At 50.7% G+C, this 14,193-nt stretch overlaps 1 protein-coding gene across 2 annotated transcripts in view; it reads right to left on the bottom strand.

Annotated features, from left to right (window-relative positions):
• Positions 1–556: 556 nt before the first annotated feature.
• The window catches only part of LOC125429788 (metabotropic glutamate receptor 6-like), a 58,348-nt gene continuing 44,711 nt past the window's right edge, over positions 557–14,193 (bottom strand). The window contains exons 9-11 of one of the 2 annotated variants that reach the window (XM_048491247.1): positions 11,906–12,841; positions 5,997–6,237; positions 557–670 (exon numbers count right to left, since the gene is read on the bottom strand). In XM_048491247.1, the coding sequence (XP_048347204.1) occupies positions 6,004–6,237; positions 11,906–12,841 (1,170 nt within the window). In that variant the 3' untranslated portion in view covers positions 557–670; positions 5,997–6,003. The remainder of the gene's footprint in view (positions 671–5,996; positions 6,238–11,905; positions 12,842–14,193) is intronic. The other variant, XM_048491246.1, reaches the window with a different exon arrangement.

Below are 14,193 nucleotides of genomic sequence, written 5' to 3'. Positions count from 1 at the left end.
ACCACCACCACACCACCACCACCACCACCACCACCACACCACCACCACCACCACACCACCACCACACCACCACCACCACCACACCACCACCACCACCACCACCACCACCAGCAGCAGCAGCAGCAGCAGCAGCATGCCACCACCACCACCACCACCACCACACCACCACCACCACCACCACCACCACCACACCAGCAGCAGCAGCAGCAGCAGCAGCAGCAGCAGCAGCAGCAGCAGCAGCAGCATGCCACCACCACCACACCACCACCACCACCACCACCACCACCACCACCACCACCACCACCACCACACCAGCAGCAGCAGCAAACTCACCCCTCTCTTATTCAGCTTCTTCGCACCTACAAAATATAAAGCCCTTGACTGCGGTGGCCAACTACTGTGAGTTGACTCCCACTTCAGAATTGTGGGGAATTCTGAACCCTCTGCGTCTTCTCACTGCTCCAGAGCAATTGAAGGCAGCAAGGCACTTTTGTAAAAATACAAGTTTATTTCCCAAGCCCCTTCCCAGAGTTTCCCCCTCAACAAATCTTCTCCTGCCCACCCCCTCCCCTTTCCCCACCCCTGCCAATGGATACGCCCCTCCTCATCTTCGGTCATGTGGGCACCAAGGTTAGCTCTGTGTAGCTGATGTATGTCACCTTCTGGAAACCTGCAAAGGACACAAAATGGGAGGCGTGAGGGGTGGGTCGGTGGAGAGATGGGTCACGCTGGGACCCGGAGCGGAAAGCTTGCTTGAGCGATAGAGGTCTTCCGGACAGCCTGCCAACTTGTCAACTTCCAGGTATGGCCTGGTGTTCTCCTGAAGTTACAATTGATCTCCTCACTACAGAGATTCGTTCCCCAGAAGGAAAAGACTGTTTCTGGCCTTTTGCGCATGTTTGTTCTCTGTGGTCTGAGCATGCATTACTTTCGGGTCAGATTCTCAATTGTGCACGTGTTTCCCACTCTTCAGAACCCACCATGCCGCAGATCAGAGAAGCTCCACGGTTTTTGGGAGCGGGCGAAGCACGACTGGAAAGCGGAGAAAAGCGGTATGCATTTTATGTCCTTTGGCTTTTCCACTCCTCCCTGCCTTTCCCCCGCCCACACAGGAGCAGTTCTGCTGGCATTTCCGGGGGGGGGCCTTTTTGTTTTATTAATTTAAACACTTTTGATCTGTCCTAAGGATGATAGATCAAAGGAACCACCATTTTTTAAAATTAGGAAACAGGCGGCAAACAATTGTCTGAACCTAGAAGCCTCCTCCTCAGGGAGCAGACAAAATGGCGGCTGGGCTCGGGGTAGCGAGGCAACTCCTCACAAGCCAACTCCACACAGGGGGAGACCGAGCCGCACCAAAAACCACGAGGCACAAAGGCCCTTAGAGGGTAGGCTCTGTGGCACACCATAGAGCCGTGGTGGCAAACCTTTGGCACTCCAGATGTTATGGACTACAATTCCCATCAGCCCCTACCAGCATGGCCGATTGGCCATGCTGGCAGGGGCTGATGAGAATTGTAGTCCATAACATCTGGAGTGCCAAAGGTTCGCCACCACTGCCATAGAGTCTCTAGGAGAAATGGAAGTCCTGGAGTGACATCAAATTCCTCCAGACCTCTTTCCCATCCTCATCCAAGCATCGCCCACAAATCTCCAAGAAGTTTCCAGGCCAGAATCAGCAGCCCCAGGAAGTGTTCCACAGCCAGGCGCATAATCTGGTACTTTCTTCCTCTCTAAGGTTGCCAACCTCCAGGTGGCACCCGAAGATTTCCTGCAACTGGAACTGATCTCCAGATGACTAAGATTAGATCTGCTGAAGAACTCTGGAGGGTGGATTCTGTGGCATTATACCCTGCTAACCCCTTCCCACATCTCCACACACACACCCCATATCTCCAGATATTTCTCAACTCAGAGCTGGCAATTCTATCTCTCCCTCCCTTGAGGAACCACTTTGAAGAATAGCCTGACAACCTCGGTGGAGAAAAGGGTGGCCCAGGAGAGGAAAATGGTTCTGGAAAAGGGCCCTGTCCCCACCCCCCACAGGAGGGGAGCAGCAAGAGGCAGCCTGCTTGCCAAACTAGCCCAGCACTGCCTTCCCTGGGCCAAGCAACACTTGGGCAGGCTGGACTCCTCACTGAGGACAAGAACGGGGAAACAAATGAAATAAACAAATAAACAAATATTTAACATACATTTATGTATGAGGGGTGATTTCTAATCTGGACCAGTGACAGTAAGTATGGAACTAGGCCGGTATGGCCATTTGTGGTGTAGTGGTTGTTGAGCGTGGTGGACTCTAATCTGGAGAAGCGGGTTTGATTCCCCACTTGTGAGCAATGAACTATTATCTGGTGAACTGGATTTGTTTCCCTGCTCCTCCAACATGAAGCCTGCTGGCTGACCCAGGACCAGCCCCAGGTCTCTCAGAACTCTCTCAGCCGCAGCTACCTCACAGGGTGTCTGTTGTGGGGAGAGGAAGGGGAAAGGAATCCGTAAACTCCTTATGGTTGAGAAAAGTGGGGTATAAATCCATTCTCTTCATTCATGCTCTTCTTTTCCTCCTATGGGAGTGCCATAGTGGCTTACAACCCTTCATTGCATCCTCACGACAGCTCTGTGAGGGACAGGGATGCCAATCTCCAGGGGGAACTGGGAATCCCTTGGAATTATGCTTAATCTCTCCAGACGGCAGAGATCAGTTTCCCCGGGGAAGATTGATATTTCAGGTACGGGCTATGTGGCCTTGTGCCCCACTGAGGTTCCTGCAGTGGCGTATCTGCCTAGGGACAAGGGGTACCCCTTGTCCCCAGGCGCCACTCTTCTGGTCACATGGGGGGCGCAAAATCGGGCCCCCACGTGACCAGGAAGTCCTGCTGCCTCATTGTTTTCGCGTGCCTCGACCCCATCCGAGGCACGCAAAAAACGACGAGCACCCTCAACCCCACCCTGGACTCCCCCCTCTCTTCAGAAGAGGCTGCCGGCTGCTGGCTGAGAACCCAGCCAGCAGGGGGAGTCTGGGGGGGAAGGTGGGCACCCTAGACCTTGCCCATGTCCCAGACATGGGCAGGGTTGAGGGCAGTGGGGGTGGAGCCTGGGAGCATCAGGGGTGGAGCTAGGGTGGTGGGGGGCGTCCTGGAGACAATTTGTCTCCGGGCGCCATTTGCCCCTGGTACGCTTCTGGGTTCCTGTCTTCTCAACACTCCATCCTCAGATCTCAAGGAATTCGCTACCTGGATCTGGCAACCTACCCCTCCATCCCCTACCTCAGTGATAGCGAACCTTTTTGAGACAAAGTGCCCAAATTGCAACCCCAAACCCACTTATTTATGGCAAAGTGCCGACACGGCAATTTAACTTGAATACTGAGGTTTTAGTTTAGGGAAAACGGTTGGCTCCGAGGCGTACGTTACTCAGGAGTAAGCTTGGTGGTAGTCGGTGGCTTTGCTTTGAAGCAACCGTGCCACTCTTTGAACAGGTGAATCATGACCCTAGGAGGGTTTACTCAGAAGAAAGCCCCATTGCCAGCAACCAAGCTTACTCCCAGGTAAAGGATCACACTTTAGTTCTTTGCATGAAAATCAGTGGGGTTTAACAGCGCTTAACAGGGTTACCTACACTACTTCCCCAAAACTAGGTCTTAGGTTTAATGCTAATAATCGAGCCCAGTGACCTAGGCCAGCATAAATGTGGGGGGGGGGATTCCCCCCCTCACATGATGAACTCTGTTTGTGCATGCCCACAGAGAGGGCTCTGAGTGCCACCTCTGGCACCCGTGCCATAGGTTCGCCACCACTGCCCTACCTAGTGAGGGGCCTTAAGCTGAGGACTTTGGTGAGGCTGCCCCAAAGTCATTTAAGCAAACTTCGATGGCAGAGCAACCTTTGGACCTCCCTGGCTTGTATTCTAACCATTTTTATTAATCTGGCAAATTGAGTGGGGAAAGGTAATGTTTTTATCGCAGAAAGGTTGTTCCAACTCTTTGGGCTTGTTCTGATTTTTAAAAAAAAGATAACTAAAAGAGGACAAATTCGAGCTACGTTACATTACGAATGGTGTGGAGAGAGAGAGAGTTTTCTGTTCTCATAAACTAAAACTCTGAATCACCCAGTTAAATTGGCTGGAAGCAGGCTCAAGGGCAAACCAAAGGAAACACTTCACATGTTGAACAATAAATGACATGATGGAGTTCATAAGATGGGGACAATTGACATTAGCGTCAATTGAGAGTCTGAGATGAATTCATGTTCAACTCCCTGCCTTGGGTCCTGAGAGGCTCGAAAGAAAGGCAGATAAATATTTTAAATAAATGGATGATGAAGTGGAACATCCCGGGATGGAGGCAGTATACCCTTGAATACCTGATACCAGAGCCAAATAGCAGAGAACAGCCCTTGCCTACATTTGCTGCTCTGTTAATGGGTTTTGACTGGCTATTGTCTGGGCTGGACAAACCATTGCCTGATGGGCTAAAGGAATTGTTATTCATGGATGGGATATACATTGAATTCAGGGAGACAAGAAGTTGGATTCTTGCCATATTTTCAAACCAAGTATATAAACAAAATGGATATTTTAATCCACATCATTATCAGTTAGTAGAGTATTGAGTGGTTGTTGAGGGTGGCCAGCTCTGGCTTGAGAAATTTGTGGGTGCAGCCCAGTGGTGGGATCCAAAAATTTTAATAACAGGTTCCGATGGTGGTAGGATTCAAACAGTGGTGCCGCCGCTGCACACACGCCCCTCCAGTCCCTATTGGGCAGGGAGGTTGCTATAGTAACTCCTCCTTGGCACTCAGAAAAAATTAGTAACCACTTCTAGAGAAGTGGTGAGAACTGGCTGGATCCCACCTCTGGTGTAGTCTGTGGGTAGTGGGATCTGGTTAGGGGAAGGACCTCAGCAGGGTATAATGCCGTAGGCCCCTTCCGCACATGCAGAATAATGCACTTTCACTCCACCTTCACAATTGTTTGCAAGTGGATTTTGCTATTCCGCACAGCTGCAAGCAAAGTGCACTGAAAGTGGATTGAAAGTGCGTTATTCTGCATGTGTGGAAGGGGTCATAGAGTCCACCCTCCAAAACTGCCATTTCATCCAGGGGAAGTGATCACGGTTGTCTGGAGATCAGCTCTAGTTCCGGGAGATCTCCAGGCCTTGTCTTTAACCCCAAGTTCACCATCAGCTACTGACTCTTTTCTAGAATGCTAATCTGGTTCCCCTCAGGAGTGCCAATTCCAGCTTGGGAAATTCCTGGATATCTGGGGCAGTGCCTAGGGAAGGGTTGAGTTCGGGAAGGCAAGGAAACAGGGATGTATTCTCTATGGCATACCACAGAGTCTACCATCTGAAGCTGCCATTTCCTCTAGGGGGAAGTGGTCTCTGAAATGTGGATATCAGTTGTCATTCTAGGAACTCCAGGCCTCACCTGGAAGTTGAGAACCGCATTTCTATGTCTTTCCAGCTGGGGAAAGAAAGAAAGGCTTTCTGGACAGAAATAGCCAAGCTCGGTGGAGCTCTTTTGTCCTCCCAACTCAGCTTTCTGTTAAAGAGATTAATCAACGAAAGCCTCAGTTGATTAAGTCGAGTCATTTTAAGAGAGCGGATTTTAATTGGTGTGACCTGCTGAAGGCGACTCTGATTTCTGGTCTTTTTGTGGTTCTGGTGGGCTGAAAAACGAAAAGAAAATATGGCGGACATCTTTTATGGCGACTTCTGTTTAGAAACAACACAAAACATCTCATGCTTATACTGCAATTGGGGCAATAAGCAAATTTAACAAATTATAAGGTTAAAAGGGGAAGTATCTAAGATGTATTTATTTGGTTGGTGGTGCTGATCCTGAAGAGATTGAAGGCCCAGTGGCCCCAGGAAAGGTCATAGGGGTCCCAGGGGGCCAGGGGGAGGATGGGGGGAGTGGTACTTACAGGACAGGCTGAGGTCAGTCAGAGGCTTCATGGGTGGGGTCATCAAAGAGCAAAAAGACAGAGATACCTACTTTCTGGCTACTTACTGTCCGGCTTCTCGTCTTTGCTCTCCCCATTCTGGGCGCCTTTCTGCGAGAGTCGCGTGGAGGCGTTGACCGCTGCGGCTGCCGCCTTGAAACTGCGTTTTCGCTTCTGGACGTTCTGCTCCGGGTGAAAGATGATGACGTAAACCTTGGGCACGTAGAGCATCCCGAGGGACACCGAGGCGCTCAAGCTCATGGAGACGGTGAGTGTCGTCGTCTGAATGTATATCTGGGAGGAAGAAAGATGGGGTGCTGTGAATGGACCTCCCCTAAGCAGCACTGTCTGTAGGATAAGCAAATCCGGGTGGCCTGAATCTAGAATTGCCAACTTGGTAGGGTTGTCCATCCAGGCCAGGCAAACAGCAGGAGAGGGGGTGTGGTGGGGGAAGGGCATCTTGCGGGGGAGCATCATTGTCGCCACCAGTGAAAGGATGACACTTCTGGGGAATATTCAGAAGCAATGGCAGTAATTGCTGGAAACTCCATGGTAAACCACCGAGTTTTTCCAAGCGATTCCTAGAGTAACTATTATCACTTCTGGGTATTCCTGGTAAGTGACATTGCCACGTGAGTGCCGCTGGTGTGTTTTTATTAATTTTTAAATTAATTTTCATTTTATCTCCTCCCCACATTGGCTGCTCCAAGTGGCTGTAGGGAATGGGAACTCAGGGAACTCGGGGAATTGTCCGCCCCAACCAGGGATTTGGCAGCCCTACTGGATTGGGATCTTTGTAGAGATTTGGGAGGTAGGACCTGGGTGGGACTTCATACTAATGCTTCAGAACCCATCCTCTGGGGAAGCTACTTTCTCCAAGGGATCTGATCCCCGTGGTCTGGGGAGCAGCCATAATTGCAGGAGAACTGGAAATATATGGAATAAAATGAAAATAAACGGAATGGTATGTAAATAAAAACAGCTTTTTACATCTGTGGATGTTTGAAAGTGCCCTCCTGATTCTACATCTGCAGTTCTCTGCTGGGTTAGGTAAACATTTTTTATTTCATTTGGCTAAAGCACACCTCTTTAGGCCTGCAAGTTTATAGAGGAGCAGTCAGCTAACTCACACATTGTGGAGGACATGGGTTGTGTTGGGGGTCCCTACCTTGAATTAGTTTATAACAGCTGGACATAAGGTGCAAGTTCTTTTCAACTGCCATGTATGTGGTACCCAACTCAGATCGCGGTCTTAGCCTGTGTATGGTTCAGGCTCCCCCACTTGTCTGTTTTATGAGGTAAAAAATAATCCCAGGGACACCATTTGGAGAAACCGACATGTTTACTAGGCACTGTGCAGGATTCCTCAACAGACCAAACACCACAACCCCCAGGACCAATGCAGGTTGGGAAAACAACTGGGGGTGCTAGGGCTGCTAACTCCAATTGAGAAACTCTTGGAGATTTGGGGGAGCAGGGCTTGGGGAGAGGAGGAACCACAGCAGGTCAGGATGCCATCCAGTTCACCCTCCAAAGAAGCCATTGTCTCCAGGGATAACAGATCTCTGTGGTCTGCACATTAGCTGTCGTTCTGAGATATCTCCTGGCCCCACGTGGAGGCCGGGAATCCTTTGCTGCAGCCCTGATTCGAAACGGGCACACCGTGTGCAAACCAGTTACATCTGACTCAGGGTGAGTCACACCCTAAACTGGAGGCACACCAGCGTGGTGTGGTGGTGATGAGCAGCGAACTCTCATCTGGTTTGATTCCCCGCTCCTCCGCCTGAGTGGCTGACTCTTCTTTGGGGGACTTGATTTCAGAAGCAAGTCCCATTTTGTCTCATGGGCAGTTGACCTGGAGAACTCACCTTTGTGAGCTGCTGCTGTGGCTGCCAGTAGCTTCAATGGATCAAAAAGCAGGGACAAATTTACAGGGACGGGCCCAGCGATGGCTAGCCTGGTGCAGTGGATAAGAGTGGCAGACTCTCCAAACCTGGAGAGCCGGTGTGATTCCCCACTCCTCACAAGCGGCAGACTCTAATCTGGTGGACTGGATTTGTTTTCCTGCTCCTCCATATGAAGCCTGCTGGGTGACCTTGGGCCAGTCACAGTTGTGGGGACAGAAAGGGAAGGAAGCTTTCGGACCCCTGGCAATGGAGAAAAGCAGGTTATGAATCCAAACTCTTCCTCTTTTACAGCTCTCAGATCTTATATTTCAAGTATATGAAGTACGAAGGGGTCCGAGACCCCTTACGACTGAGAAAAGCAGGATATGAATTAAAACTCTTTCATTTCCTTTTTCTTTCACAGCTCTCAGAGCTTATATTTCAAATATACAAAAGGCCTTTGAGCTAAGATTGCCAGGTTGGGAAATACCCAGAGATTTAGGAATGGAGCCTTGAGACAGCGGGGGGTGGGGAGGGGAGAAACCTCGGCACAGTCTGGGTGCCGTACGGCCCATCTTCTGAGACAGCCATTTTCCCCCGGGGGAACTGATCCCCGTAGTCTGGAAGCTCATTTCAGTTCCAGAAGCTCTCCAGCCACCACCTGGAAGTTGGCAAGCCTACTTTCTGCAAAGACTTCCACTTTCTGCCTCAGTCCTTCATCGGGGTGTACTTCTTGACTGAAAAGGAGTGTGCCCAGAGGAATGACTCACGCAGAGATGCAGCAGGCAATCTTCCCTGCGCCTCGCGTTCTCGGGATCCCTTTATCACTGAATAAATGTAGCTTCTCATGGCATACTAGCCGTTCTCTGGGGAATGGCTAACTTAAGACATCAGGAAACGTTATATTTAATGACTGGAGCAAAGAGCTCGAAAGCGGGAAAAATAAACTGGTCCCTCTCCCGCGGTTTTTGCATGGGAACGGGAGCAGTACGGGTTTTTTTAAAAAGAACCACAAATTTCATCGTTTTTTGAAAGGCGCGGGATAAGGGAAATCTCGCGGGGGCCGGGGCGGTCCCGAGGTAGACCCCGAAGCCATGCAGAAATCATGTCTGAGCCGGGATGGTTCACTTCCTTGTCCCAGGATATATTGGCCAGGGGGAAAACGCCACAGTCAGCCTCTCTTTGCAATGATCCCGTCAACCACTCTCCCTCTTCTACCTGTCCCCCTCCACTTCCTTTCCCTTATGCGCCTTCTTGGTTTGTAGGTCTGGAAGGCAGCCCTTGTCTCCTCCTTAATTAACACAGTTGTTGGAAAGGCAAGGTATAAACGAAACTGGCACCAACGGAACACACCTTCGCCTAAACCACTGTTATCGTCAGTCTGTCTAACATTTTCCCCAAGACCTTCCATGCCAAAACAGATCAGTCTGGTCAACGTCTAGCTCGACTTGTAATTGTGTCAGACTGCAGGCGGGGGTAGCGAGCATTTCAATGTTTCCATCGCATTAAAAAAGAGAGACTTCGTACAAAGCTATCGCATGATCAGAGAGAAGTTTCTAGGTTAGGTTTTCCTCTGGTGTGCTAGTTCCACATTTACAGGGAGTCTTTTATGCACAGGAACACTGTAAATCCAGTCCCTGATGCTGCAATCTGACATGCAATAGTCCAGCATGAAATGTATCCCAATGGAGCTTTGCTTTGCTGAGAGCCAGACTTCTCCAGGAGACCTGTGAACGTCCTCCTCATTTTCTTTTAAAACTGAGAAGTACTTCGATTGGGGGTATAGAGGAATGCCTGAGGGGGGAGAGGGCTGCTTAGCCTTTCCCCTTCCTGTCAGTTACCATGCAAAATTCATCCCCCCCCCAGATGTTTTCCCACTAGGGTTGGCAGGAAAGGACGAGGAGAAGGAGAGAGAAGAAAAGTTGGTTTTTATACCTTGCTTTTCCTTACCTTTAAGGAGTCCCAAAGAGGCGTACAAACTCCTTCCTCTCCCCACAACACACACCTTGTGAGGTAGGTGGGGCTGAGAGAGTTCTGAGAGAACCGTGACTGGCCTATGGTCACCCAGCAGGCTTCATGGTGAGGAGTGGGGGGGGGAACCCAGGTCGATTCCCCGCCGAAACAAATAAATGTAGATACAAACCGGTTTGAGAAAAACTGGGACCTTTTGAGCACGGTTTCAGCATCCCTACTGCAGCTTCTGCCCCACAAACGATCCTTGTTCCCAGAAACGCAGCAGCAACGAAGGATTCCCCACTGAGGCGGATTGAACATGCGATCCGCTCAGGGGCTATCCTGATTGGCTGCTGCATTGTGTTGGGGCAGGATTTTTATTTTATTTTTAACCTTGCGGATCCACGTCTGTGCGAGCATGCGCAGAACGACCCTATGCGGAAACGAAGAAACGGGCGATTAAAGCGAAGCCCTGTTTCCACGTGCCTCCATGTAGTCGGATCCACGTGGATACGACGTGTAGCACTGCTTTGTATTGCCTTCTACTCAGTTAATCAGTCAAAACTGGCCCCATGTTGCTTCGTATCCACATGGATCTCCAGTCTGCGAAATAAAAAAAGGCTGTGCACACATCGCGCACAGCCCACTGCGTTCTCATTGGATGGGAGGCTCCACGTCACTACCAGCGGCGGGAAAAACGAATCTGGATTCACCCCTCCCAACTTCCCCACTGCTCCAGATTGCCCACATGTTTTTTGAAAAGGTCTGCTTTCTTGCTCATGGTCAACTCAGCCATCCATCCATTCCTTGGCCAGTAAATGAGTACCTAGCACATAGCTAGGGGTTAAAGAATAGCCGGGGAAAGCAGTGGCAAACTACCCCACAAAAATGGCTTCCCTATGAAATCACTGCTTGCAGTGGCACCCCAGAGTCGGATATGACTGAAGGGGAAACTTTACTTTCTTGCAGGTTCTAAAATAACACGTGCTGGGGGGGGACGGGGGGAGCGCCAGAAACAGGATGAAAGCGTGTTCGGCGCTGGTGCAGTGGGGAGTTCTGCTGGAAACCTGGATATTTTGTGTGACGAGCACACATCTAATCCTCAGTGGGGAATCGACCCCAGTTCTCCAGATTAGAGTCTGCCACTCTTAACCACTACATCACGTTGTCTGTCTGAGGGAATTCCAGGAAACTGATGTGTGGCACCACCACAACACCGATTTCCCCACCATTTTTCTCCTGTGCCTTTCCTGGGTAGCAGCCAGGGCTGGGAAGTCTCCATATTCTTACCCTTAGGTTAAAGACCTTATAATTTCCCCCAGCAGTTTGAGCAGGATAATTTTGACACAAGGAGAAAGGGTTAATCAAAGCCTCCGTGCTACTCTTCCTCTGAAAGCGGCAGACTCCTGTGTCTGAGGATGATGAACATTATTTTGAACCAGTAGACTGCATGTGTGCAGTGTAATTTTAATTATGACCCAGTAGACTGCATGTGTGCAGTTGCTGTGGTTATTATTATTATTTTGGGCCAGTAGACTGCTCGTGTGCCCTGTCTAGGATGGCCCAGGCGAGCTCAGTTTTCATCAGATCCTGGGTGGCTCAAGTCTGGTTAATACTTGGATGGGAGACCACCAGGAAGTCCAGGGTTGATATGCAGAGGCAGACAATGGCAAACCACCTCTGAACATCTCTGACATTGACCTGAATGATCCAGGATATTCAGATCTCAACAGATCTTGGAAGCTAAGGAGGGTCAGCCCTGATTAGAACTTGGGTGGGAGGCCCCCAAGGAAGTCCAGGGTGCAACCCAGAGGAAAGCATTGGCAAACCACCTCTGTCCCTCTCTTGGCTTCAACAACCTATGGCAGTGATGGCGAACCATGGCCAATTGGCCATGCTGGTAGGGGCTGATGGGAATTGTAGTCCATAACATCTGGAGTGCCAAAGGTTCGCCACCACGGACCTATGGGGTCACCATGGGTTGACTTAATGGCACTTACAAACTCACAGACTCTTGTGTACCTCCTGGATGCCATCTAATTTGGAGCTTATTTGACACTTAAACCTCCCCTTCCTCTGTGCACATTCTTTTACCACCCATTTCTTGGCCTTGCTGCTCCCACCTTCTCTGCTGATTGGGCAGTGCCAAAGAAGATGGGCACAAAGGCTAGCCAGACGATGCAGGTCGTGTACATGGTGAAGCCAATGGGCTTGGCCTCGTTGAAGTTCTCGGGCACGCCACGAGCCTTGATAGCGTAGACGGTGCAAGTGACCATCAGGAGGATGCTGTAGCTGAGGCAGCAGATGATGGACAGGTCTGACATGTCACACTTGAGCACGCCCTGAGCGAACTCGGGGTTGGGAGTGCGCTGCTCTTCGAAGTCAATAATACTGTGAGGCGGCTGGACCCCCAGCCAGATGACCACACTAACAATCTGCACAGACATGAGGCTGAAAGTGATGACCAGCTGGGAGGTGGGGCTGATGAACTTGGGTGGGGTCACCGACTTCTTGCCTTGCTCGAAGATGCGGTAGATGCGGTTGGTCTTGGTCAACAAGGCTGAATAGCTGATGGCCATGCCTAGGCCCAGGAAGAGGCGTCGGAAGGCGCAGACAGTGACCCCGGGCTCAGCAATCATCAAAAAAGTGATGGAATAGATGAGGAAAATCCCGGTGAGGAGGACATAGCTCAGCTCGCGACCCGAGGCCCGGACGATGGGAGTGTCATTGAACCGGATAAAGGTGATGACGATGAAGACTGTGCCAAGGCTGCCCAGAATCGCTAAGAAGATGGGCAGAACGGCCCAGGGGGAGCTCCACTCCAGTTTGACAATGGGGGTCGGGCGACAGGCTGTGCGGTTGGAGTTGGGTCGCATATCGAAGGGGCACATTTCACAGGTGAACTCGTCCAGCTGGTACTGGTAGCCATCACACAGCTCGCAATGCCAGCAGCAGGAGACCCCCTTGACCATCTTCTTCCGTTCGCCCGAGTTACAGGGAAGGCTGCACACAGAAGAGGGGATCTCTTTCTGTCCATTAGACCATTGCATGTCCTCGATCTGTGGGAGACAGAGAAGGATGGCAACTAGCAGTAGTTATCCGACTGGGCTCTAAAGAATCCTAAGATTTAGGGCAGTCATCAGTGAGAAGATTAGTGATGGTGGAAAGGCCTCCTCCAAAGACCACATGATGCCCACCACTACCACAGCCTCTGAACACCCTAGCCATTAGTAGAAGAAGATGATGACTTTGGATTCATTCCCCGCCCCCGCCCCCCCCCCCCCATATCTCTCCTGTAAGGAGATTCAAGGAGGCTTACAAGTTCCTTTCCCTTCCCACACCAGACACCTTGTGAGTTAGGTGGGGCTGCGAGAGGTCCGAGAGGACTGTGTTTAGCCCAAGGTCACCCAGCAGGCTTTGTGTAGAAGCGTAAGAAAACAAATCCAGTTCACCAGATACAAATCCATTGTGCTGGTGGAGGAGTGAGGAATCAAACCCGATTCTCCAGATTAGAGCCCACCTGCTCTGAACCTCTACACCACACCGGTGCAGGAGAGCATTGGGAATGTCCCAGGTCTTGCCCTCAATTCACAGGAGACAAGAAGAAGAAGAGAAGAAGAGTTTGGATTTATATCCCCCTTTCTCTCCTGTAGGAGACTCAAAGGGGCTTACAATCTCCTTGCCCTTCCCCCTTCACAACAAACACCCTGTGAGGTGGGTGGGGCTGAGAGAGCTCCGAGAAGCTGTGACTAGCTCAAGGTCACCCAGCTGGCGTGTGTGGGAGTGTACAGGCTAATCTGAATTCCTCAAATAAGCCTCCACAACTCAAGCAGGAGCTGGGAATCAAACCCGGTTCCTCCAGATCAGAGTGCACCTGCTCTTAGCCACTGCTCTTAGCCACTACACCACTGCTGCAACAAGAAGGTTGAACTGTACTGAACTGAGTTTGCCTCTTAAAATATGCCCCAGGCTGATGACCCACAGGGCAGCAAGAAATCTTGTCCCGAAGCTCTTCCTCCCTGGTGCGCGCTGAGAGGAAACAGTAGGGGCAGGATTTCTCACGGAAAGCGAGAGAGCCTCTGGTGTGACTTTTGCCCCAGAGGAGGGCAAAGGCGGGGCAGGAAATCAGCCCCAGAACTGCATAAGCAGTGGACATCATGGTGACCCCATTTTATCCTCCCAACAATGTGGGACAGGAGAGGCCATGAACTAGCCAGCCTGGCCAGGAGCCCAGGGTTTCCTGGGCCAGCAGAGATTTTGTCTCAATCCAGGATGTTATCAAGACCATTTTAAACCGAGCGACATCCTTCTAAGTCTATTGAAGTCAATGGGCTTGGAAGGGCGAAAGTCTGCTCCTGCAGTGACGAGGCATGCTCTGGCAACTGACGGGAGAGAAGAAGAGTTTGGATTT

The sequence above is a fragment of the Sphaerodactylus townsendi genome, linkage group LG03 (genome assembly GCF_021028975.2).
Source record: "Sphaerodactylus townsendi isolate TG3544 linkage group LG03, MPM_Stown_v2.3, whole genome shotgun sequence".
Lineage (NCBI taxonomy): Eukaryota > Metazoa > Chordata > Lepidosauria > Squamata > Sphaerodactylidae > Sphaerodactylus > Sphaerodactylus townsendi.
This window is presented reverse-complemented; position numbering and strand designations above follow the sequence as displayed.